The sequence below is a fragment of the Setaria italica genome, chromosome III, assembly GCF_000263155.2.
Source record: "Setaria italica strain Yugu1 chromosome III, Setaria_italica_v2.0, whole genome shotgun sequence".
NCBI classification, from domain to species: domain Eukaryota; kingdom Viridiplantae; phylum Streptophyta; class Magnoliopsida; order Poales; family Poaceae; genus Setaria; species Setaria italica.
In genome coordinates, this window is record NC_028452.1 from 45168847 (window position 1) to 45195234 (window position 26388).

A 26388-nucleotide genomic window follows, 5' to 3' on the forward strand; every position below is an offset into this window, starting at 1 on the left:
CATATGTGATGTGCCTAAATCTTGTACCGAACTACGGATTATCTAGCTGCCTACGTTCAGCGGTGTTGATCTTGTTTATTTCTTTTTGAACTGTTTGCTTTTGTTTAATCCAGGAACCTCATATAGGAAAGTTGTGTAAAACTTCTTAAACAAAATACTGGTAAAATTTTATAAAATTGGACCAAGTGGATTGTGATATATGTTCGGTTTAGTAGCCCCCTGTTTGCTGGAAACACAGTTGCACGTCTGTTAGGAGTTTAATTTTTCGACCCCCTTAAGGATGATTTCTGTTAGGCACCTTTAAACCAAAGTTTTTAAGCACTGAGCAGAGAACCTTGTGGTAAAATTTCAACTAAAATGGATCAATGGTTTAAGAGTTATGATCTGTTCATTCCTGCACTGTCTCTGAAATTCCAGAACAAATCACCATGTGAAACTTCTAGATTATCACCTTCTTAGGCTTTGATTCTGCTAAAACCTTGAATACCAAACTTGTGGGCAATCAGCTTCTGGTAAAATTTGAGAAACTTTGGATGGAAACCTTGGGAGGTATGGATATTTCTCTAACTTGCCAGAATCTGTTTGGGTTTTGATGATTTGATTCTCACACTTGTTGCTCTCTTTTTGTCTCCAAATGGCCGACCCGGTTTATGTTGTAGTCAACATGGATAGGAGCGTGCACTCAGAGTGTCTCCACTAGGAGGGCTTCCCTTCCATCTTGTGGGATACCCTGCAGTCATTTGGGTACACGACGCCCCCTCGTTACTCCGGTCGTGAGTATGAGGAGTACGGCGTTCCCTGCTGCAGCGTGCTCGTGATGGTGCTTCCTCACCCTGGGCACCCAGAGTGGCCACCTCTCGAGGCCGTTTCGGTCGGGTATCACTTTGACCTTGTTCTGCCAGCAGCACCCGATTGAGGTAGCATTGGATCCGATTGGGTTATTTTCAGCCAAGGACAAGAAGGATACCGATTGGATTGACCGTATGGATAACATGGATATCATGGGTCTCTTGCGGCCACAACAGACTGTCTTTACTTCAGCCAGGTGTATGAATGCAATATACCGGCTGAATGAGCTCAGAGGCGTTACTATGGTCAGGATATCAGACTTGGCATGGGTTAATCACATATCGCTGACAGGAGTCCGGAATGAGATAGTAGATCTATCCTTACAGCTGGTGGAGAAGGATACTCAGATATTGGAGATGGAGACTCAGATTAGTGGCATGCAGGAGGAGTTATAGGCTTAGGTGGTCGAGATGGAGGAAATGGCTGACCAGTACTACGATCTCAACATGGAATTGGCCGACACCAATGACCATCTCGAGATGCACGAGGAGCAAGCAGCCATGCAGGCACCTCCGGAGCCTATGGAGGAGGAGCCTGAGGAGATCGAGGGTTTTTCTAGTATGGACTATGAGAGTGCCGTCCCACAGCCACTAGTGTGGGCAACACACTCCCCAGTGATCAGCTTCACATCCGTCAACAACTTGGATGACTTTTAGATACTTGGAGATACTTGGAGTTGGTCACGTGTACTCCTCAGCATAGCCTAAATTTGGGATGGTGATGTAATAGGCTAGCTTAGAGTTGAGTAATCTTTTGTGTATCATGTGTCATGGATTTGACCTAGGAAGTAGGTGAGTTACAAACATTTGCGTCAGTAATGTTGTACTTCCCCCAAAATTTGGCTTTTCCCAGCAGTTGTCGTATTCAAAATTTTATCCTTATTTCTATTCATTTATGAGCTGAGACTTGAATACCAAAGTCGTGCGACATTACTCGTAAAATTTCAGCCCTTTCGAGTTTGTTCAACTCGAGTTATGAGTAAAACCCCATGACTCAGCTTGCTGAAAACAGCCAGGGTCGATTCGTCTTAAGTGCAATGTTCGACCTCACTAGCTTTCGTTTTGATCTCCGAGTTGACTACCCAACTCGTAGTACACGGAACCTTTATACTCGCTGATCAAAGATGAAAGAATCTGGGCGTAGAATTCCAAGAGAATTGCTTCTTTTGAGAGTAGCCATTGTGCCAAATATTGACTGCGCGATGAACTTTTATTTTCTGCACATGATTTACCTTGTTTCACGTAATTATGAGCAAGCTTTAAGATTGTGTGGCTAATGAACAAAGTTCACTCTTGCAGACACCACCACCACCACCTCCCCCGCCTACCATGGAGGCTATCCTTGCCACGCAAATGGAGTTGCTGCACCACCTTGTTCAAGGCCAGCAGTAGCAGCCGCCGCCACATGGTGGGAGACCTCACCAGCCCTAAGTGGCAAGCTTCGAGGATTTCCTCAGCACCCAGCCCCCTCCGCTTCCACAAGGCGAAGTTCGTAGCCCAGCAGTTGCGAGGATCAGCACGGCTATGGTGGGACCACTACCATGCCATGCTTCCTGCCGACCACGTGGTGACGTGGGCGGAATTCAAGACCACTTTCAAGAGGCATCATATTCCTGAAGGCCTTCTTGAGAGGAAGCTGAACGAGTTCCTTGCACTCACCCAGGGCAACCGCACTGTGCTCCAGTACGCACAAGTCTTCAACAACTTATGCCAGTACGTGGGCTATCACGCGGACACTGATGAGAAGAAGCGGGACAGATTCCGCAGGGGCCTTAGTCTTAAGCTTAAGGAGAGGCTGAACCTAGTGAAGGTGGACACTTTCCACAAGCTGGGAATCACGAAAAGCCAATAAATCGATGATTTTGGGCCTTACAGATCTGTTTTGCAGTCTGGATAGTCCATGAGTAATGACTTAGTTGATTTGTGAACCCTTTTGTAACAACCATTGTTGTTTCCTGTCTAGGGATAACATGCGTTAGTGCGAGCCACCTACTTCTTCAAACTGGGAAACCGGGAGGGGTTCAATTTCCCTCTCAAAGATGTGTGGCCATGGAATTACAACCTCTATGACTGGCGCAAGGTTCCCTTTATCTTGCTGATTGCCTAGCTTAGGAGGAGCCATAAGAACCCATCCGAAATCAATCCCCCGGGGATAACGGCCAATCTCATCGATCCAGGGCAGACCTAGGTCGATGAATACATTCCCTAGCAAGATCAGGTAATAGACTTGAGTTACAAAAGCACAGATTGTGATAAATCTTCCTTGCTAGGCAGAAGACACCGCTAGCAGGTCCCCTCGGAGGGCTTGCTTGTGATAGTGGCTGACGCGACTATTGATTCCTTTCCATCCATTTAAGTCGTGGTGGGATACACAGTTATTTTGGAAATGGTGATGATCTTTTAGCCTCAGGGGCGTCGGTCTTCCTGTAGCTCATCCGACAATAACGCGTCACAATGAATCGAGTGGAACGCCAACTAGATCAATGCCCAAAATTTATCCTAAATATTTTGGTGTGGCGGGAGTTAAACATGCGCCACATTTGGAAGAGACGTGAAATGAAAATTTCGCCTTTCCTACACTTCGCTTTTGAGGAAGAGGGTGTATACTAACCCGCTGCCATCCTTGACCGCACCGACGACGTACAGGTATGATACTCAAAATTTTATAAGCGGTAGAGATTTCATTTGAATGACGACATCAGTTTTTATATCGTACGCTATGATGCACCCTTGCATTATATATGTATACAATCTCGGAATTATAGGTGGGTTGAGTTTCATGAGGTGGAGATGGAACACATCTTCTCGAGATGGGATGTGATCGCCATGGTTTTCTAAAAAGGAAACATGAGTATGGAGGAGATGCTATTTGCGCATAATCTTGGTTGATGAGTAGATGCATCAATCATCCGCCTGCTTTTTTTTGTTTATATTCTTGTGTAATTAGGCGGATGCATTGTGGTTTGACTACAAACTATTGTTGTATGTTGGCTACAATGTTTGTGCAGGCACCAAGATGGAGGCAGTTGCGTGCGGCGACCATCACATGATGTTCAACAATGTGCTCATTGGAGGAGAAATATAGGACTTTTTGGGAGTGTGCTTTGTGCCAACTTACGTGGATCCCATACGCAGTATTTATCGTCGGTGTGAAGAGTACGCTGTCATCCTTTTACCGGACACTATAATCAATACTCCACAAAGGCCCATATGGATTTCAGAGTGCCCTCGTGCCTTTAGGGAATTCGAGGATGTATACCATCAACTAGTAGATACTTTTGCAGTTGACTCATCAATTTATACACGCTTTCATTTAACAAAATATTATGTCATGGTTTCACACTAAAATACAAAGCATATATTTTTTTTTTGTGGTTCAAGATGTCACAGGCGTGGTTGTATATGCAGCTGATATCCAAGATAGGGGTGACTTCCGGACGCGACCTAACAGGCATGTGGTGATCATGAATCAAAGGTACGTTTATTTATGTACATATGAAATTATCTACCATGGGTCGATCAGAATTAATGTTGTTGCTCGTAGGAAAAAACTCATCATAATCCACGTGAACGACCCACACCTTCAACGCCACATATGGGAGTGGCGTCACGTGGCTTTTCAATTCAAGACATTAGCTACCCTCCATGTCAAGATGTCTAGGATACGAGGTATGACATTATAATGAGCACTCAATTTTGATAATAAATTTAACAATATATTGAACAATTAACTTTTTACATTCCTTTGTCCCCTTGCCTGTTTAAGTTTTTACATTCAATTTTCCCTTGCCTGTTAGGTGGAGTGACTACTATAGATCATAGTCAAATTATTTTTCCTCCCATATGTTCCGATTCGTATGATTTGAAAGGTAACATTCTTTTGTGCTCAATAACTTCATTTAACTGAAATTATATAGTTCTGATCTTTGATTTTGGTGCTGCAGACCTATGCAAGCAGATACACGCTGAACGAAAACAAATTAGAGAGACGGCACATGCCCTTGCACTAGCTATCACGGACAAGTAGTAATGCCTTCTCAAGGATTTAGAGAAATAAAATAAGAGTGCAGCATTTACACGCATTTTACAGATATATTAAAATTTTTGATCGATCAGATTGTTCACGTGTTCTGATGTTTTATTTAGTTTTTATATAATCATCAAACTCTCCATAAATAAATTCATATGTGGGTAATATCTTTCACTCATGGGATTTTGTACATACATACTTTAATTTTGGCAATGAATTCACTAGTTAATATATACGTACCACTGTGCATTGGTGGTTATGTTTTTCCTATAAGATGAGTATAGAGCATTGAACGCCAAATTACTGGTATTTCTATTATGAAAATTATATTAAAGCTGTTAACGTGTGCCAGTCGAACAGATATTCACTGCTCTTGTGCGGAATGCTTTGCGTATAAAAAATGAAAATTATATTAAAGCTGTTAACGTGTGTCAGTCGAACAGATATTCACTGCTCTTGTGCGGAATGCTTTGCGTATAAGAAAAATGTTGGGCTAGCCGGCCACACCCAAAATCAGGCTCAACCCAATATGGGAGAACCCCGAGCAGATTCGGGCTCAACCCCGTAATGGATCCGAAAATGGGGGCAAGCATAGGCCCAAATGGCCAGTAAAGCAGGACACAATTAGTGGTAAAGGCACATGGTAGCAATGTGTTGTTCACAAGAAGTTCGAACCGGTTGCTGCGCCCGGCTATTAAAGCTGTGAGAAACCATCGTGAACTAGTGAGGTGGGACTATTAAAACATGTCCTTTGCCGGCCGTTTAAGCTGGAGCCCAAATAAGATGCGAAACCCGGCCATTTATGGCAACCGACGACGGGGAGAGGGAGCGTCGCCTATTCTGACCTGGCCGTTTTCATGCGCCGATGGATACAGTGAGGCCCAGTTAAGTAGCGCTCCTCCATGTGCCGATGGATACAGGGCCATCTCCTTCCCTGGGCACTGGATGGCTGTGTCCAGGTCCTTGGCAGCATGAACACACGGACATGCAAGGACCGGAGCTAATCTACGACGGGCTATGTATTTGCTAAACAAAACACGGACTACCCTAAGTATCTCATAGGCCAAGGGCGCACTCGTATGATACCTTGACAGGCCGGCCCAGGTAGATTAAAACACTCCATCCATCTGTTCCTGACGTCAAGGCCTGTGACGCACCGGCCTGGACTGCATCCATCAGCGCTTAATTAACAGGCATCAGAATCCGGTAGGGAGAAATCAACGGAACACATGCCTTCCAAATAGTCCTGCGCGTGCCAGATGTGTGCGTGCGCCCAAGGCTACAGTCCAAGCCGCCTCATACATCTTTGTTTCCCTCACGAACGGTGTGCCCTAGGCTTCTCACCCCGCCGCCGCTGTCCTTGACGATCTGTGCGAGGGCTGCCTCGACGGAGAAAAAGCGCCGTCTACTCCATCGCCATTTTGGCAGAAGTGATTAAGTTATGTTTCGTCCAACGCTTCGTGTATGGTGTTCAACATTCATGTTGATTCCGTGACAGGTACCAAGCGCCTCGACGTTGTTAAGCGTGGACGGAGATTGGGCTCAGCCACGGCTACGTTTGTTGCATGCTTGTCGATGGGTCGTTGAAGTAGCTAGATTGTATGCTGTGTTGTGCATGCATGCATCTTTCTATTTGACTACCATACATCCAGGTATCTAACGTTTCTTTCTTTCAAGGGCCTCTAAATTAATTGCATTGGGAACCTGATTACGGTGTTATTTATTGATTTAGAACAACATCACATGTGTTTAAATTATAGATCGTTGAATCAGTGTCAATTAGGTTTAATTATAAAACTGGCCTCCATCTAAAAGAATAAAAAAATTCAGTATCAGCAGTCAACGAGTGCAAGTCATTGTCTCATCCATGTGAACTTGAAACCACTACATTCAGCATCCTATATCTCAACGTCCATCTATGTCAGACTGTTCTGAGGTAAGCTACCCACAAGCTTAACGCTCAGTGAATCATATTGCGGAACTGGTACTAAGTAAATGAGTTATTAGTAAATGAGTTTATATGTTATCTCCTTTTTTCATCAGCAGTCATCCTTTGAGCAGCCATCCATGGAGCTGATGCCCACCGGTGACAAGGGTGGCTATAGTCTGGATATATTGCTAGAACTAGAGAAATCTGCAAGGGTGCTGTCTAAAGATACACATGAAAAGGATGAAGCTTACCTTGATCGGAATCATGTATCCGCCGCATATGAAGACATCTTGCTTGACAGATAATTATAGTATTATGATAATGAGCTACATGTAGCTGTAAATTACACACATTCAGGTGAAGGAGTGTTATTTTTCATTTCCTTGTACACAGTGACCAGGCAACTGATGGTGGACTAATAGCAGGACAGTGAGCATACGACAAAATTGACCGCGATTACGATTACTCCCAAGATGGATTACTTGGATGCCAATAAATACCAAGAGGGTTTGATACCTAACAAACTTAAAGATGTTGATATATCCCAACAAGTGTTGATCCCTAACAAATCCAATGAGTCAGAAGATGTTTTCGAGATTCAGGAAGGTAGTTATGTTTGGTTCATATATCAAGTTGCTCATTTGATATATTTTCACAACAGTTATTAGGTGCAATGATCTTTATCCTCAAATATTATGATAATTTCAGGTTACGAATGTACCATCAATGATCTTGCCTTCATTGAAGCTGCTAAAGATTTTAGCTGAACCAGGTAGGGAAGAGCTTGTCCTCATCGATGGTGTCCTGGTGAATAGAAATCACATGGAGTGCTTATTTTGTCGAAACACATACCTATATGACGAGGTAATAACCCTGAGTACAAATTTATGGGAAATTTGAGAAATTATTCATGGCTGATTTTTTGCAGGTCATAAATGCGTATATCCACCTATTGTGGACTCAACATAATATGATAAATAGGCTAGGTGGTACGTGCTACCTAGAAAATACAAGTATAGCCGTGTTAATGAGGGGGGATAGCGAAGAAAAATGGTCCATGGAGGATCACTACCCCCCTGGCCTTTGTAGGTTCCACGGTTGGCTGAAAGGGTATTATCGTACTTGCAACACGATATGGTAACTACTATTTTCAACATTATGATATAAACTTTAATTATCCAATATTCGTTCCGTGACTGATATTACATTTTTAATACTTGATAGTTGTTCTTACCAATAAATATAAAAGATACACACTGGTATCTTGTTGTAGTGAATGCGCGAAGGCGTATGATACATGTGTTAGATTCTTATGGAACATTGTTTGGGCGCAAAGATCTCGAAAATATTGTGAGTTTTTGCTATCTCAAATACTTGTATTTTTTTTGCTAATTGCACATACTAATTTAACCAGTACATGTACAAACAGTTGAAGGGATTGCGAATGCAGATGGAATACACATTGCAATGCACTGGCCTTAAAAAACACGCTTGGTCGAACGTCAATGTTGACACTTGGGATGTTGTGCAGGTCATGGTTGACAGAATACAGTTTGATGGGTATGTATGAGATAGCACACTAATTTAAAATACCAATTCCATAACCTCATATGTATATATCCTACTTTTTTGTGTATAATGATTCCGTAGTGTCTCATGTGGGTTATTCATGGTTGCCTTTATAAAGTATTAGACTGGGGACCATCTGTGCGCTGTCGTGGATCAGGTACTTTATGTATAACTTTAACACAAGTAATTAATGAATATTTTTACTAGCATATTTTCATAATTAACGGTGTTACTACTAATGTACAGGAGCGTATGGTAAAATTTAATACTAAAATGGCAGCTACATTACTATCAACTATATTTAATGAACGGTTAGGTAAACCATTACTACGTAACGAGGATGAAAACATCGGAAGCCCGAGTGACGTTAGAGAAATAGTAGAACCTAACGAGATTCAGCAGATCGAACAAAAGAGGAAATCCACAAATGGCCATGAAAATGCACTTAAACCGAAGAAAATTGATACGGAGATAGACTTAGATAAGCAAGATGTTCTTTTATACTACAAGGACGGGCCCTTGAAGAGAGATGAGTTAGCTGAGATTTTTTGTGATTATATTTTGACAATCGAGGTTCCTGTGGAATTGGAGTAAGCTCAGTACTTCATACTTCATCGCTTTTGCTTACCACTAATAGTACAGGTTTATTATGATTTCATATGCATCATCCCTATCTATTGTTTTGTAGTATGGTTTGGGTAAGAAGTGATTTCACCTACAAGAGTGTGTATAAACTCGGTGATCTTAAGGGTTGTTGAAACGAGGTTCACACATGCCTGAACCATTTTTCAACTTAGGTGTCCGGTTTCTTGCATACCGAGAGGCTAAAGGGATGATAAGGTACAACAACAAGGTTGCAAAGTATCACGTGGATCTGCGATTCTGTGTAAGTTAGCTTGTTTATAATTACAATCATACTAAGGAATATACTGCATTCATTGTCTATTTATATTCATTATACATAAAATTGATAAGTGGTACTGACCATGGCTATATATCCTTCCGCTTCAAAAATGTTGGAGTTAACATGTCATGAAAAATATCGTACGTGTCGCAGTGCTAAAGAGTTGGGTGATGTGATTGGTGGATGGAAAATAGTAAAATATGACATACTAGGTTGCAGAAGTCCTTTTCATGTTGTTATTTGTTCATTACACTTTGTGGTCCTAATACTGAGTGCTTTGCAATTTCTCTTGCCATGGAAGCATGTCAATAACTACCTGCTTTATGTACTCAACATTAAGCGGAAGAAACTTATTGTGATTGACACTAAACCCATTCCAAATTATGCAACGGATGTGCCATATAAACATTATGCGATACAGATTGTAGGGTTTTGCCTAAAATTTTAGGGTGCATTTAGACCGCTTAAATCTGATTCATGGGAGGATGTTCACAAATGGGAATTTGAATGTGCGAAAAGGGATTGCGGAAGACACTGATGGGTAACCAACTATGGCACACCGATATTTTAGAGTGTCAATATCCTTTATTTCTTAAAATATATGTTTGTATATTTATTATTTATATAGCTGATGATTCATCGTACCACAGATTTTTAGATGGATGGCTTATTCTACAGTACATGGCATGGTGGGATAGTCCTTGAAACATGCACATCTATACAGTGAGTAAATATACTTTGTCGTAGGTTCCTTTGTGATTTTACAATATACGATAAATCCCATCACACGAGAGCTAAACTTGAAATAAGCACTCATCTTACGTACAGGATGCTATTACAATGTGGCGCAACTTCTTCATCGATATTTTGGCGCACGAAGTGATTGCCTGGAGGACAAGACTACCGGGCATTGTGGAACATTATCTTTGGCGCATCACAGGTAAAGAAATAGGATAGATGGGGGTAAGCTTTGGATGACCTATATTCATACTTGTTCCACATGATTATTGTCCTGCTGAATCTAATGTTAAAGGTTATTCAAGTTGCCGTTAGAGCTTGCTAGAAACGAATATGATGTAAAGGTGATTAAGTGCCATATATTGTTTTGGAATTGGTCACATGATTATTCTTTTGCAAGTTGAGATAAAAAGCATCCAAGCGTACTTATGCTTATGTTATTACTCATTGCAAAGTCATTTTTTGTTTCACAATGGGGGCTTTTCACATGTGTTTGAGTTTGTAGAAGTAAATATTTCACACGCTAATGTTTGATGCTCATAGACGAAATTTGTTTTGCCCGTAGCAACTTACGGGCATGATCCTAGTTGCCTCATCTATTTTCATTTTACCTACTGCCTACTTATCATTTTTATTATTAATATTTTTATTATTAATTTCTTTATGTTTTCTCCACCTGGGAGGAGTGCCATGATTAAGAGGTCAGCTGCAGGGCAGCAGTCCATGGAAAATGTTCAAAAAAAAGAGGACTCTCCTGCAGCTGAACTCAAGAGGAAGAAGGGTGGTTTAGATTGTAAAGATGTAATCATATTATTAGATGCTGCAATAAAATTAGTTCAGGCATTAATTATTGTGTTCATGCTTTGCAAATGTATGTAATACTGGTTGTTTCCTGGTGTTGGCCTCATGGACAAGCTGGTGGTAACCTCACCACTTCCATGCAAGATGTTGTATATGTGTCAATCCAGGCAACCAATCAAACTCATCTTGCATCAGCTATTTCAAATCTATGCACATGCCTAGGGCCTGGTTGGAGGGATTCAGGCAACCAATCATGGTGATGTTGCATGAGCTGAACCTGGCTCGCCAGGGAAGGCAACCAATCAAACCCATTGTCTCTCTAGATAATTCTACTTTAAGAATGGCGTGAGTTAGAAGCCTTTAGACTAAAGGGGAGAATATAATGCTGGAAAAAAATTGGAGTGGTCAAAAAGGAAGGATAAGGGAACACGAAAAAGGATAGCCCATGTCTCGGAGGCGCAACCAATTCATGGTTGTGGTCCCAGATCGCCCAGCGCAAGAACAAAAGGGGGAGGAGGGCTCCAGCTCGTTTTGAAGTCCACGAACTCACCAAAAATGCTCTCGCACCCCCACACCGCCAAACCAATCCTTGGTGGCGCTGGAGTCATCTAAAGGCTGCCGCTGTCTCGACCTCGTCATCCCTGGACAAACGAGGTGGAGGCCAGAAGGATGTCATGTACATCTACAGCCTGCACCGACACCGGCAACCCCTTCACCGATGTAACGCCCAAAAATTCCAAACCTTGCAACTTAATAAAATTTGTCAAACTAAGGTTGCATTTGAATTATTAGGCATTTAAAAATCTTTCCAAATTAAATTAATGCATCATAGGAGTTTATTGTTGCATTCATGCTGGTGCATATTTTTGTTTGCTTGAGTTTGAATTTGAGTTAAAATTCAAATTTGATTTTGGTTTAAAACCCTTCTCCTTCCTTTTTCTCTTTCTTTGGGCCGCTCCTTTTCATTCCTCTCTTTTCAGCCAGCTCGGCCCTTCCCTCCTGAGCAACCCGCCAGCCAACCGGCCCAGTTTCGCGCCCCCTCTCCTCCGATCGCTGACCAGCAGGCCCCGCCCGTCATCCCTATCCTCCCACACGCCTTCCTTCTCCCGCAACCGTCGGCCGCTTCCTCCGCCAACACCCACACGTGCGGCACCCTAGCTTATCCGCCCGGGCCTATAAATGCCCCACGACTGCTTCCAGCCACCTCACCCGAGCCCCAGCTTCCCAGCTCCTCTACGCCACTACCACCAAAGCCCCTGTGCCCGCCGTCAAGCTTCCCATGCTGCCGTCGCCCCTTCGTTGCCTTAGTGTCACCTGAAGCTTCGCGTGGAGGTGAGGACCCTAGCGGAGTTCCTCCCGTGTGCCACCATGCCCGTCTCCGCCCGCATGACCTCGCCGAAGATGGCTCGCTGCCACCGAACGTTGCACGCCGCCTCCACCGTGTCCCGCTCATCGCCAACCGCCTAAACGCATTCGCCGCGTCCTTCTCTTTCTCCTAGCCCGTTCCACGCCCAAATCCGTGCCGCTGGTGCTGTTCCGGCTGTCCGCCGCCGCGTCTCGCCGTCGTGCACCGCCGCAGCCGCTGCCAACCATCGGATCGAGATCCGGATCCGATGACCAAGATCTGGTCACGCTCGGTCAACGGCCGTGTGCCGCGCCATTTTGGTTTTAGGCCCCTACATTTTTCGTAAATTGCGCCGCAGTCCACCGCAATTCAAAAATATTTTAAAACAAGTCATGTTTTCTTTCGTTTTAAACCCCACACTTTTGTGAAGTCAACCCGCAGTCCATAGATGCGTTTTTGTGCGTAAAACCTTCAGTTTATACGCGTAATTGCATTTAGGTCTTCGGTTTCTTGTTGTTTAGCCCTGGAAGTTTAGTTTTCTCGCAGATAGGCCCCTGTTGCTTGTTTTAAGCGTACCTTATCCTAGCTCCGTTTTTAGCGTTCTTTATATCCACGTGTTCGTTTTAACGTGTAGAGTAGTTTTTATAGCTTGTTTTCTCTGTTTATATTTATTTGGTGTACTGTTTTCTCATGTTATGCATTTGTTTGCTTGTATGTGCTCGTGTGATGCGTGTAGATGGTCAGTAGCTTGAGGGGTTTGAGGATCAAGCTTTCGAGGAGTACGTGCAGCAAGAGCAAGAGAAAGAGCAAGAAGGAAAGTCGTGTCCTTGATCACTTCTTAAAGTCCTATTACACCTTTACTTTCATGTTCAATACAACTTCGCTATGCACTTAATAGTTTAAACATGATGGGTCCCAATAAAGGATTTCCTAGATTTCATTACCTACGCCTTGACCAACCGGGTTTACTTTATGCTGGGTAGTTCATATTTATTGCTTTACTTGGGTTATGGTGGTATACTGAAAACAATGATTAAACTTGCCTTACTTAAGCAATAACTTTCACTAATACAAGATCATAAAGTTTAATTGGAACATGGAGAACCACCCAGAAAAATAGTACAACCACTGGAATTATCATGGCTCTGGTCTTGGCTAAATAATTAGGGACTTTGGTTAGTGGTGGCTTTACCTGAAAGGGGCAAGAGGGGGAGACAGTAGTTGGTGTATAGCATCTGCACTCTTGGGACGTGGGCTTAGCTAAGACATTGTACCCACTAAGGAGCTGTTATGCATTGCGTTGATCATGAAACCTTAGTGAGCTATCCCAACTGGGGAAACTTTGTAAAGGCCTCGTAGCATCCTTATGCAACCACACCTCAGAAGTGTGTTATGGTGCCTTGTAAACACTGGATGGTTGGGTCCAAAGTTCTTTTGAACTTTTACACCACTGGTGGGTAAAGATGTGCAACCTCTGTAGAGTGTAAAACTAATCGATCAGCCATGCTCACGGTTAAGAGCGGCCTAGACCCTCACATGATAATATTATCGAAAGATGGACTTAAAAATCATTGTCATTCATTTATTTTTATGTTGTTACTTTACTTATGTTCTTGTTTAATTTCAGGTGGTATAAACTTACACTTAGTTAATTGCTAATAAAATTTGACCAACTAAATTAAAAGCTGATGCTGAATAAACTTTAGCCATACCTTGATTTGCCTCACACTACCCTATTTCCCATGACTTGTTGAGCACCAACTATAAGTGTACTCACCCTTGAAAAACCGCTGTTCAGACCAAGTAAATCTGGAGGAGTATCTACACGGATTTGAGGAGTTCTAGGCGTACGGTTCTCCAATCAGCTGCCTATGGTGTCGCCGCTATCTTTGAAGTCCGCTGCATAATAAATTCTAGACTTGTGTGTTATTGAGACTTTGAGTCATGTAATAAGGTTAGTACTCTCTTTATTTAATTTAGCATTGTCTTTGATATTCACTTATGTCGTACATGTGTGTAACTTGATCCTGGCGCACATGTATTTATTGCACTCGGATTTGTCCTTAAATCTGGGTGTGACAAAAAGTGATATCAGAGCCGTGTTGACTGTAGGACGTTAGCCTAGTTAGCAAATGGTCGTATCTAAGGACCGTAATAATCTAGTAGCCATTCCTACCTATTTCTTAATTTAAATCTGCTCAAAATAATCTTAACCTTGGTTTTACCTCCTCCTTACTGCTGTGTTTTGAGTTTATTTTAAATCCTTCAAAACTTTGTTTTAAATCTATTCTATTTTTCTTTCTTTTGTTAGATGGCTCGCACCAGGAGGACAGCCCACAAGAACACTCGTTCCCCGCGTCACGGCATCGCCCAATATCACCCCCAGGAGCCTAGAGAACAGCTCTACTACTTTTAGCACCCGGGAGATGTTACAGATGAGGATGTTGTACCAGTGGAGGGGGGGAGAGCAGGAGCCGGCGCTAGCTCCAGCCCCTACGCCAACGCCTGCACCGGATGTCGTCGACGTACCGAACTTCGACCCAGCTTCAGATCCAGAGTCAGACCTGTCCGAGCCAGCTGACCTAGAGCCTGAACCAGATGTGCAAGCTCCTGAAACCGAGAGGTGGATTAGATGGGTGAAGGAGGACACTGGAGAAGAAGTGGACATGGTAGACCTGCTGAGGAGGACCTGGCACCATATGGGACATGTCATGAGGCCTACCTACAGGTGCCAACAGTACTCACACCCCCGTTATGCCACCTTTTGGAACGTGAAAGTTACTCCCTATAAGGAGCATGGAGATGCATGGGAGGTGGTGTCTGTTCACCACGCGTTGCACTGAGGTTGACCATGAACGTCGGTATCACGGAGGCAGCCAGGAGAGAGCTGGAGGTTCTCTCTCATAGGGAGTGTCCATGGCTACAGCACACCTACCGCCGGTACCTACCCTTCAGGCCTAGGGGCGAGGCTAGGACTTTCATAGCTCTACACAAGGGACTTGACATGGCGACGGACTATCTTCGGACGTACCTAGCTGCAACTCTCACTGTCCTGAATGATGTCAACAACACACTTCATGCAACACAACAGGAGTTGCATGAGGTTAGGAGTGAGAGGGATGCATTAGCGGCTTCTGCAGCAGGAGGACCTCCACCGCCGGATGAGGTGGAGTGCCTAGTTGGATCACCATCACCCAAGCGCCCCCGCTATGACTCACCCGGTGCCGCCGCAGAAGATCTTTAGGTTTAGGAGTGTTAAATTTAAATTCTTGTAATCGTTAGCATCTTCTTCGTTAGAGTGTGATTAGTTTAAAGTGTGTTTGAATGCTTGGTCTTGTGTTAAACGATTGAGTTGGATTTTTTGTATTTATTGCGGTGTGTTGTGGGGTAATTACCACAACGACATCGGTTTAATAATAAAGTGCTTAGTTGGGTTTTATTCCGTTCTAAATCAGTCCTAGCCTTCCTTAATCTTAATCTTTCATCTATCTAAATCTATGTGTCATGCAAGTTACGAGAGGCTCAAATATGTTCTCGTCACTATGTGACATGTCAGAATTGTTTCATTTATAACTCAAGCTATAGAAGTCCAAAAGACACGAAAACAGTGGGTTAGTTCCGTAAATTCATGGAGCAGTTTCTGTAATTTTTTAGAATTTTTGGATACTCTTTCTAGGAGCTCCAATCTCCGCACCTAGCCGCAACCTAAACGCTGGTTCTATCCCGGCCAAGCAAGCAAGGGGAACCCCGGTGGGAAGAGGGAAAGAAAGATCAGGGGAAGAAGCGGGGTAGAGGAATTGGTCGACTCATCAGGCTCATGACCTGAAGACTGCAGGTTCGAATCCTATCCCCGCCTAATTACATCAGATACTTGTATGAGTCCTGATCACCTGGGTCAAAGAATCTATATTCAAGTTGCCTGCCTAACAAATAGACGACTGCGTACTGTAGTTAGTCTGTTCCATTGGTCCGATCCTACCATGGAAAGTGTTGTTGTGTGCGAAGTTCTGAAGCGATCAGATTCTAAAACTGTCACCTGATATTGTCAGCTTGTTAATTTTATATCTCGAGATCTAGACCTCCGATTGAGGTGATTCCAGTTGGGTTCGTTTGCAAATTTAGTGAGTTAAGACCTGGTAGATTTTCACTAAGTTTGGATACTCCTACTGACGGCTACATCAGATTTAGTGGAGCCACAGAATCTGTCCTATTTGGAAAGCATGTTACTTTATTTTCCTTAGTTATCTCTTTATACCCCATCTAAATCTATTGTTTCTAACACTCAGATGAACACCAGGTCCAGATCAGGAGTTGACCAGCCCGCAGTGCCTCGTAACAGGAACAACAACAGCAACCCCAATCCCGCTCCTCAACCGAATCAACAAGCACCTGCAGGAATGGAGCAGTTTTTCGCAGCTCAAACTCAGCTCCTCACCAACTTGGCCAACACCATGGCGGCCATGCAAGCTCAGATGAATAATAACAACAATAACAATAACAACAACAATCAGCAATTGCCGCCAAGGGACAGGCACAGGGAGTTCATGAGCCACAAGCCCCCGACATTTTCAAGTTCTCCAGACCCGCTTGATGCTTATGACTAGTTGAAGACTGTGGAGAAGATGTTGAACATCACCTAGTGCTCTAACAGAGAAAAGGTCATGTATGCTTCAAGGTGCCTTTGGTTGGGCTTTTGGACCTGCTTTTGCTTTTGCAAAAGCCAAAAGCCAACCAAAGGGCCAAAAAGCCACATGTGCTTTTGCCCAAAAGCTGCTTTTGGTCTAGTACAAAACCAAAAGCACCTCTCCCCCTGCTTTCAAGTACTTTTGGGATAGAAAATTACCCACCTTGCCACTATTTATGAAACGTACAGCTTCATTTCTTTTTTTCTCGTCGTGTTGTTTTCTTCTCCGCAGCGCCTACCTCCCGCAGAACCGTCCGTCTCCCAATGGCCCTCCGCCCACTGCCCCCGAGGAGCCACCATCCACCACTGCGAGGGGGCCTCGTTCACCCACCACGCCTCCTTTCTCCCTGTCCTGCACGCGGAGGTGACATGGATCTGATGGTGTGAACTGCTGAAGTCCTCAACTGCTTGGTTGTCTCCGACTCCTGCGTCATGCAGAATTTAGATTTCAGACGAGCATGACGAAGAAGATGGGTTACCTGGGATTCTCTTGTTGCAGATTTCTACTTCATCTCCTCGAATCTCTTCTGGAACTTGGCGACCTCGTTGAAGATGTTCGGCGCACGTGCTCCCACGGCGTTGCCTTCGGAGATGGGCCTAGCGTCGAGAATTCGTGTGTGTGTGTGTGAAGAGAGATTTGTTATGAGATGCAGTCGACAGGGCAGGTGCTGATGGCGTCGGTGATCCTGTCCTTGTCGTCAGCCCACTGCGCGGCGACGTGGGTGCATCCGTAGACGGACTCGATGGTGAAGCTCCTGAACGCATGGAGCGCGCACTTCAGGCAGCCAACGCAGCGGACCTCATCAACGAAGATGGCGCAGCGCTCGGTGTCGGCGCCGAGCCAGGAGGAATAGAGCGGGCGGCCCGTGTAGCCGGCGAACTTGGAGCGGCGCGCCTGCTCCCGATCATACGCGAGGCACGCGACCGGGTCGGAGAGCAGCACGTACACCTCATTGAGGATGATGTCCATGTCGTGGCCCTCGGCGGCGCCGGCCACGTCTGGGTGGCACCGCTTCTGCAGTGATCGGCACGCCACCTTGATCTCCGACTGCGGTGAGGACCGCTCCACGCCCAGTAGCTCGTACAGGTCATAGTCCAAGACCCACGCCCAGCCTCGTTTCTTTCCTGCTCTCGCTACAGAAAAAAAAAAGCATTGGCCAACAAGAGGGAGAAGAGAGGGCTGATGAGCATGACCCACTCGTCAGTTTGAGAGGGAGACAGTTGAGTGGGGTGGACTATGAATGACATGTAGGATCCTTTTGACAGTTTATTCAAAAGTCACAGCTACTCTAACCAAACGGTCTTCTGCTTTTTCCACAGCTTTCTCACAACTGCTTTTCCACAGCCTACAGCTTACAGCAGCTTTTCCAAAAGTCACAGCCCAACCAAACACACCCTCAGGACGCCTGGAGGGACCTGCTGCAAACTAGTGGGATGCCTACACCACCACCCATGCTAACGCCAATGGTATTACCTTGGAGGAATTCAGGACTAACTTCAGGAGTCACCACATTCCCTCCGGACTAATGAAGCTCAAGAAGAAGGAGTTCCTCGATCTCAAGCAGGAGAACATGACAGTGACTGAGTACAGGGACAAATTCATCAAGTTGTCCCGCTATGCTCCTGAAGATGTCGCAGATGATGATCAGAAGCAAGAGTTGTTCTTGAAGGGTTTTGATTGGATCACTCCAATACAAGCTGATGTCGCATACCTTCCCTAGCTTTCAGAAGTTGCTGGACAAAGCAATTGGCCTAGAGCACAAGAGAAATGAGCTTGGGGAGATGAAGAGGAAGTTCAACTCTCAATCACCGTCGGGAAGCAACACTCGCCCTCGCTTTGCTCCACAGCAGAGGACACCACTCCACCTAAGGGGGCTGTGGCGGATCCACTTCGAATTTGCTTGGTTAAACATGATTTAGCCGCCTGAGATGCGACACTCATGCTTTAGCCAAGTAAACACGAAGTGCCGTCGGATTTCATCCGATTTAACCACTTTAACAGGACCGAATAGCAAACCCACATGAAGGTGAGCGGTTCCAGAGAATACAGCAAGTCCACTAAGTTAAGCAAATTAACCATCTAGTTTGGTTATAAACCATCATCAGAGTTTACAAGGTTTGAAAGAAAACCACAGAAGATAAAACCACAAGCGGAAGCTACTTCGTCGGGGTCGGACATCCCTGGTGAGGCCAACCGGGACGTCAATGATCCCTCTCCTCGCCGTCCGAGGAGGGATCCCACTCGACCGTCCAACCCAGAGGGAGTTGGAGCAGCCAAGTGCCAGCAGAAAGGGGCTCAGAAGTAGCAACTTCACCTGAAAAAGAAGAGCCACAACAAGGCTGAGCTACTAAGCTCAACAAGACTTAAGCGACAGGGAGCGTGCTAAACTACCTCTTCTAGACATGCAAGGCTTTTTGGCTGAGGGGTTTGTTTGCCAAAAGCGCTAGATGTAATCCTACTTTCAAGTTTTAGCTCCGGTTCTAAGTTCATTATCCGTTCTAAGTTTGCAACCTATTCTAAGCAATCATAGAACCAATCAAAGGTATATACAACATCAGCAAAACCATGTCATCATTAGATTTCTTATTTACTCAGGGTGACATAGCGATCAAGCAGTCTCAAACTGTGAGAGGCAGACGAATCGATTCGAGTTTCTTAACCATGCATGGCGAACCTAATCTCACGACATCTGCGCACCACAAGGGCCGCTTCCTGTGTCGGCCGTCCCCATCAATTTCCAGGCGCGTGTCAGGTCCAAACTTCCCTTGGCATGCAATGCTCCACAGTCCCGGCCTCTGCCGTACTGTGACCGCACTTGCACCCACATGATGCACCATGGGAACCTCGTTCCAGGGACAGCAAGGGTATAAGCCACGCCCTAGTTCAATCAGGTACTAGGCTTCCCCATCCCATACTAGGTATGAGATTAGTACCTTCAAACACTTGATCACGAACACCACCACTGTTGGGCCTTAGCAAGTTTCATAGACAGACGGGGCGATCATCCGACCACCAAAGAGTTACCTCAAACCCTGCCCTGTCCATCGTCCTTATAGTTGTGATAGAAGGGTAAACATCCAACTCCTACAACTCGCGAGTGACAGGGAATCACTCGGCTTTTACCGTTTCCTATTTAAGCAAGCATCTACTCGGTCCAACAGCTAGTGTTCAGATCAGGGGAGCTAAGTTATGCATCTAAGGTTCCAAACAACTCCTATACGTAAATGCACAAGCATGTTAAAGAAGGCATGCGCAAGTCTGGTAAAACATAGGGGGATTCATGCATCCGGGGCTTGCCTTCGAGCAAAGAGGAAGGGAACTGCTCGACTTCTGGGGCAGCTTCGGCTTCTGGGGGCAGGAGCTCAGCTACACCGTCGTCTTCTGGCGCCGGGTGCAGCTCGTAGTAGCCGTCGGCGAGACGCAGCTCTACACGAATGCAATGCATTGGTTAGCATAGACGGTTATTTCAACAGCAACACTTGCAAGTCTGAGCCTAGAAACTTGCGACAAGTTACAGGAGGGTGGGGAGGTTCAATGGAGTTGATGGAGATCAAGAGGTAAGGGTCGGAGGGAAAGAACTTATGATCTGACCCTTAATCTAGAGGGTTTGATGTACTAGGGGTCCTCAGACTCAACGCTGAAAGGTCCCCAAGTTTTGCACATACACCCTCGGTTCAAAGAAAAAGATACAGCCGAACCCTTGGGCGAGGCGGAGAAGGGTCGGCGGAACAGACAGGGTCGGGCGAGACAGAACCGGGGTCGGGCGGATAAGAGGGGTCGGGCGGATAAGAGGGGTCGGGCGAAGCGAACAAGGGTCGGCAGCCTACCTTCGTCTTACAGAGGAGGCTTGGGCAGAAGAACTAAGGGCTTGGGACGGCGGCGAGAATGTCCGGCGGCAGCGGTGCTTCTTGTGGATCACAAGCAAGCTCTTGGGTAGCACTGAAAGCAGTGGCTGGCGGATCGGGGGAAAGCGGTGGTGCTTGAGCAGAGAGGAGAGTTCCTCAGACTTAGGTGGCGGCGCTGTGAGCTCGAACAGGGAGCAAGAGAGATGGCAGCTAGGGCAAGGGAAACTCCAGCGGGGCTTGCGCATCCCGTTTTATAGCTGCGCGGAAGAGGGAAGGGGGAGCGGCGCGAAGGCCGGGGAAGAAGCGATGGAGTGCTCTGCCCGGGCGGCGATTGAGCGACGAGGGCGGTGAAGCAGGACTTCGGGGATGACGCCGGCGGTCATTGGGCACTGACGTCAGGGCGGCGCAGGCGCGGGTTTGCCAGTGGTTGAGATTTGGCGGAGGCGGGCGTCGTCGTGCGGTGGATCTGATGGAAGTGACCGGGAAAACGGCGCTAGGATCGAGGGCGCACAGGTGAGAAGACAGGCGGCTGCGGGCGCGCGGGTGAGCGCGGAGCAACAGATTGTCGGGGCGGCTTCTGACAGGACGGAAAAAGGAGCTGTCGCTGCCGCGGTCTGGGTTGACGGAGGAGGAATCGTCGTGTAGCGAAGACCGGGACGGCGCGACTGTGGCGAGGTGATGGAAAAGACGGGCGGCATCGGGCTCTGCGGCCGGGGTCTGGCGATGTGATGATGGGCGCGGGCGGCGAGGTACTGCAGAAAGGGTTGCAGAGGGGCTTCTACCGCGATTGGGGAAGGGGGCGCGAGAATCCATCTGGTCGCGGGCCGGAGACGAGGCGGAGCGGCGGATGTCGGAGGAGTTGAGCCACGCGGCGGGGAAAAACTGAAGCGGGCATGCAACTCGAGTGCGCCTGTCGCGGGAGATCTGGGGGAAAAGATCTAGTGGGCCCACCGGTCAGTCTCGGTGGTCCACTGCTCGAACTGGAGGGCGATGCTGCGGGGTGGCTTAGGAAGATCCGACGGTGGGTTGGGGGTCGGCGGGGTCAGAACTGGGAAGCCACGGCGAGGGGTCGGATCGCAGGGGTCGGAAGAGCTGGAGGTTGAACACTTAGACTTGGAAAAACTAAGACAGGTGATCAGGGGCTCGGATTAAGATTGACGCGAAGGATTTTTATCCGAGGCCGTCACAGGGGCCGAATGGGAATTTTGGGCAGCAGTCATTCCAGCGCCCGGCTCAGTAGTTCCAGCGCCCCAACCCCCAGTTCCAGTGCCTAGGGATGCAGACTCCACGCCCTAGTTTCCCGCAGAATCGCTAGTGGTGTCGCCGTTATCTTTGAAGTCCGCTGCGTAATAAATTTTCTGACTTGTATGTTACTGAGACTTTCGGTCATATAATATCGTTAGTAGTCTCTTTATTTGATTTGGCACTGTTTTTGATATTCACTTATGTCATACATGTGTGTAACTTGATCCTGACGCACATGTATTTATTGCACTCGGATTTGCCTTAAATCCAGATGTGACAGCCGACCCCTGCACCAACTAAGATGGCCGGATAGGTGTCTACCATCGCTGCCAGTTGATTCGTCAACCTTCTCTTAGTTGTGCTCATGTTATTAAGTGTTAAAGATCCTAAGCTAAGTTTAAGTAATGTGGTTTCCTACAAAAGATGCACAAGAATTGTTGTGCTGATACTACCACTCGTTGTGCCATGTTGCAACAGATTTGCTTATGTGTGGAACTCCTACCTATCGGCAACAGTCTTTTTTTGCTATACTGATCAACATCCAAGCCAATACCGATGCATTAATCACGCACACATGCAAATCCCTTAATTTTCCTCCCTGCGACTTAATACGATCATTGGAATGAGAACACGCCTACGAATTTGGCAAAAGTGAAAAATCATGATACATTAAGAATTAGGCCTCGAGGGCTCTATCCTTCATGCCTTCAATGACTATTGCCTAAGGGAAAGGGAACTATATTTATGTCATATGTTTTCATTACTATACTTGTTGCAGTTAAAGTGTACTGGAATTTGAAAGAAAATAGGGATTACAGAATTAGATTGTTATCATTACTCACTGTCACACCTAAAAAAACATCTTAGGACCTTTTTGGATAACCTGTGCTAAAGTTTAGCACAGTGTTAAATTTTAGCACCCTCAAATGGAGGGCTAAAGTTTAGTATATTGGGATGTTTGGATAGTATGCTAAACTTTAGTATCTATGTTGATAAAAAACTTATTTACCCCTTATTTTCCTCCTCTCCTTTACCCCCTTATTTTCCTCCTCTCCTTTACTCCTCCTCAACTTCTTCCTTCAGCTTCCCCTCCATCTCCTGCTTTTCTGAGACTGGACGGCACTCACCGGCGAATTTCTAGGCCGCCGCTGCAGGGGGTAGGTGGACCAAGGCTTCTCCGGTGGGGGTCCCTGCCTGCTGCCGCGCGAGAGCAGATAGTAGATCGGATTTGGCCTGGGTTCTTGCTGCGCCTGTGCTTCCTGCTACTTGATCTGGTTCCCGTAGGAACAGGGCCGCCATCATTTTTCTTGGACATGGCCGCCGGATCCGCATGCGGGCAGGGCCCGACTGTAGCGGAGGCCTAGCGTGGCGCAGGCTCCGGGCGTGGCCGGGCCTGTGCCGAGCGCTGCTCCTGCCCCGTGCCACGCCCGCCGCAGCCGAGCTCGTCGCCGCGTGCAGGCACTTCCTCGACCTCTGCCGGTTCCTCCGCCTCGCTAGCACCGGTGAAGGACGCGCAGGCTCGAGCGCAGCAGGCTCAGGCAGCCACGGCGGAGGCATATGCTCCTTTCCCATGGTGGCGAGGCCGAGCCTGCTCCCGGCGACTCGCCCCAACTCGTCGTGTCCACCTCCTCGTCCGGCGGAGGAGCCAGCGCAGCGGCCTGGGCTTAGAGGCCGCGGTCACCGGCGACGCGGAGCCCGACCCCAACGGAGGCTACGAGGCCGGGCGGAGGAGGCGGGGCCGAGCGGAGGAGGCGTGGCCCGCGAAGGTGGCGGAGCCGGGCGGAGGAGGACGGCGGGCGGGGTGTGGCGGGGAGGAAAGAGAGGGGGACAACCAAGGAAAATGTTGATGGGATCACTTTTAGCAGGTTTAGCAAGTTTTAATACTTCTTGGAATTGTGAAAGAAAAATGAGGTGCTAAATTTTAGCACACACCTTTTAGCACCCTTATTTGGGAGCCCATGTGCTAAAAGGGTGCTAAAAGTGGGGTGTTAAAGTTAACACCCCTTTCCAAACAGGCCCTTATATATCTAAAATATAGTTTACTAAATAAACAACACGCAAACAATTCATTTTTGGTGAATATACCGAGGTTGGTATTGGCAGTGACGCACCTTGGCCTGTTTGTTCAGGGTGCCTTTACATCTCTTAAGATACACCTATGGTCGGCACCCGATAGACATGTAGCGCTGCAAGAAGATCAAAGGCCCCAGGCTTCTCTAAGCTTTCAACTGAAGAACAGAACTGGCACAGTCATGCAGATTACATTGAGTGAGAAGACATGATAACAACTCAGCTAGCTGGGCATCTAGAATGTAGCACACATGGGGCCATATTCTCTTATCTGTTCCTACAGAGATTAGTAGAGTAGTTGGGGTAGAGAGGTCTTAGAGCCAACATAATTATGAAATGCAATTAAAAGGATTTAACAAAATAAAATGCTAACATCCTCCTCCCATAGGCACGTACTGGTGGTGTAGTGATATAGTTAACAAATCAACATCAAATGTGTTGATCAAGCATGTATGTGACTGTTGATCATGCAAATTGGTGCTTATGTTCAAATTACGATCACGGAGAGGAAATTCATGATACCTTTAACACTGCCGCACGTCGCAACAGAAAATGAGCGTCCATGCACCAGAACCAACAAAATCCCTTCGTGCTTCAATCCTGATCATGAAAATATAATCAAAGGCTTCGGTGAAGGTATAGTTAGTATATGGAATATAATAGGCATCAAAAACAAAGGTGGCAGAAGGAAAGAAAGTCCCTGGAGGTCACTTGAAGAAAGCAGACTATCAAACCTGACTGTAGGAAGAAAACTCTGTAGATGTGGAAGCTCCTAGCAGGGTTAAGTCCAAAGTGTTCTTCTGGATGAGTTAAATGGATCTACCGAATCATAGACACCAGCACACACAACCTCCAACGTCCAGGGCATTATGGATTTTCTCACTAGTGATGGCCCAAAATTTTGCATGACAGAAAATGTAGTCCTCTGGGTGGATATATACCATCCACATGAATATCAAGTACCTAAAATATAATGTTTTTAAAAAGAACAATCATAGAAAAGGTTCCTACGTCGAGTTCAAGATCCTTCAACATATATTTTTCGCATTTGATCTGGATTTCAAGCAGGCATATACTTACACGGACTTTAGTTTACCCTTAAAACATATCATTCAAATAGTATGCTTTAAACTACTACAATTAATCAAACCATGTCGTCCATAATTCCACACCGCCAATTAAGACGGCAATGCATGAGACGTTATTAGCCATTTGCTTATAATAACCAGTACTATTGAGAATAAACTAGCAGGTGAGCGCCAACGTGGAATCGCCTCTTTTGATAATCTGAACGCTACTGGAACGCAACGTGGAATCGCCCACTGGATGCAAAGATTTACCTTGCCAAACAGGTACTGATTGATATTACTAGTACCTTCATCTTCTCCTCACAGACGAGGAGGTTCATCATACGACGGGAGGAGCGATGGGATCCGGGTTGCGACGCGGCTTGCAGTTGCAGCACCCGGTAGAGGAAGATTGGAATTGGATCACCTTGAGGACGATACGAGCTCAGGCGCGAGGAGATCCGATCGGCAGGCCAGTGGTAGAGTGGCATACGAAGAGGCGGCGGCGCGGAGAGGGATGCGGAGAAGATCCGATCGGCAGGGAGGCGATATATTTGTGTGCCAACGGATGTTGAGGGGCGGCCACGGTCAGGCGTGATTTGTGGGAAGAAAATGAAGGGGTCCCTGCATGGATAATCAAAGCATTTTGTTGCCATTTTCTTCAAATTGCTCTGGTGAAGCTTTTTGGTGATCACCTGAATATTCGGTGGTGTTTGCAAAATAGTGATGGTGAAATCTTCTTGTGGACATCGGAATTTCCGTTGTAATTTTCATTGCACTCGCTGGAATATCTGGTTTGCAGTGACTACATTTTCGACACAGTTTCGTGGTTCATAATTTGTCCATAGCCTTTTGCTTCGGATTCTGATTTTTGATGGTTTTGGGCTCTAGGAAAACCTTTTGAAGAGCTCAAGCCCATTTGATCTAAAAAATATTGATGGAACATGTTCAATTCATTGCTCTTCTGACTGCGCTGAGGCGACTTCTATTTCTTCATGTCTTTCTTCTTTCCATTTTTTTATGTTTTTAACATATCCTTTTGGGGTGTTTGCTCATCCATGATATTCTTTGTATCCATGAAACTACAACAATGTATACGAGCTAACCATTGTAATTCCAATAAATATGTTATCATTAATCATTAAAATCGTACTAATCTTATGCTATTTATCCACGAAAGAGAGGCTCCACATCCTTATAGCCCTTGCACTTGTGGCCCATCTTGCACACCTGGCCCAAATATGTTCAGAGCTGTTCATATTCATCCATGGATGCATGACCTGGAGGGGGAGTAGAGAATTGGAGAACAGC

The 26388-nt window shown here is 46.0% G+C and overlaps 1 protein-coding gene across 1 annotated transcript; it reads right to left on the reverse strand.

The window, feature by feature from the left end:
- Positions 1–17489: 17489 nt before the first annotated feature.
- LOC105914029 (chaperone protein dnaJ C76, chloroplastic-like) lies at positions 17490–18303 on the reverse strand. The gene is made up of 2 exons (XM_022825305.1): positions 18288–18303; positions 17490–17983 (listed from the first exon to the last, which is right to left on the reverse strand). Exons 1-2 carry the CDS (start codon positions 18301–18303, stop codon positions 17490–17492), a joined length of 510 nt encoding a protein of 169 aa, XP_022681040.1.
- Positions 18304–26388: the final 8085 nt, after the last annotated feature.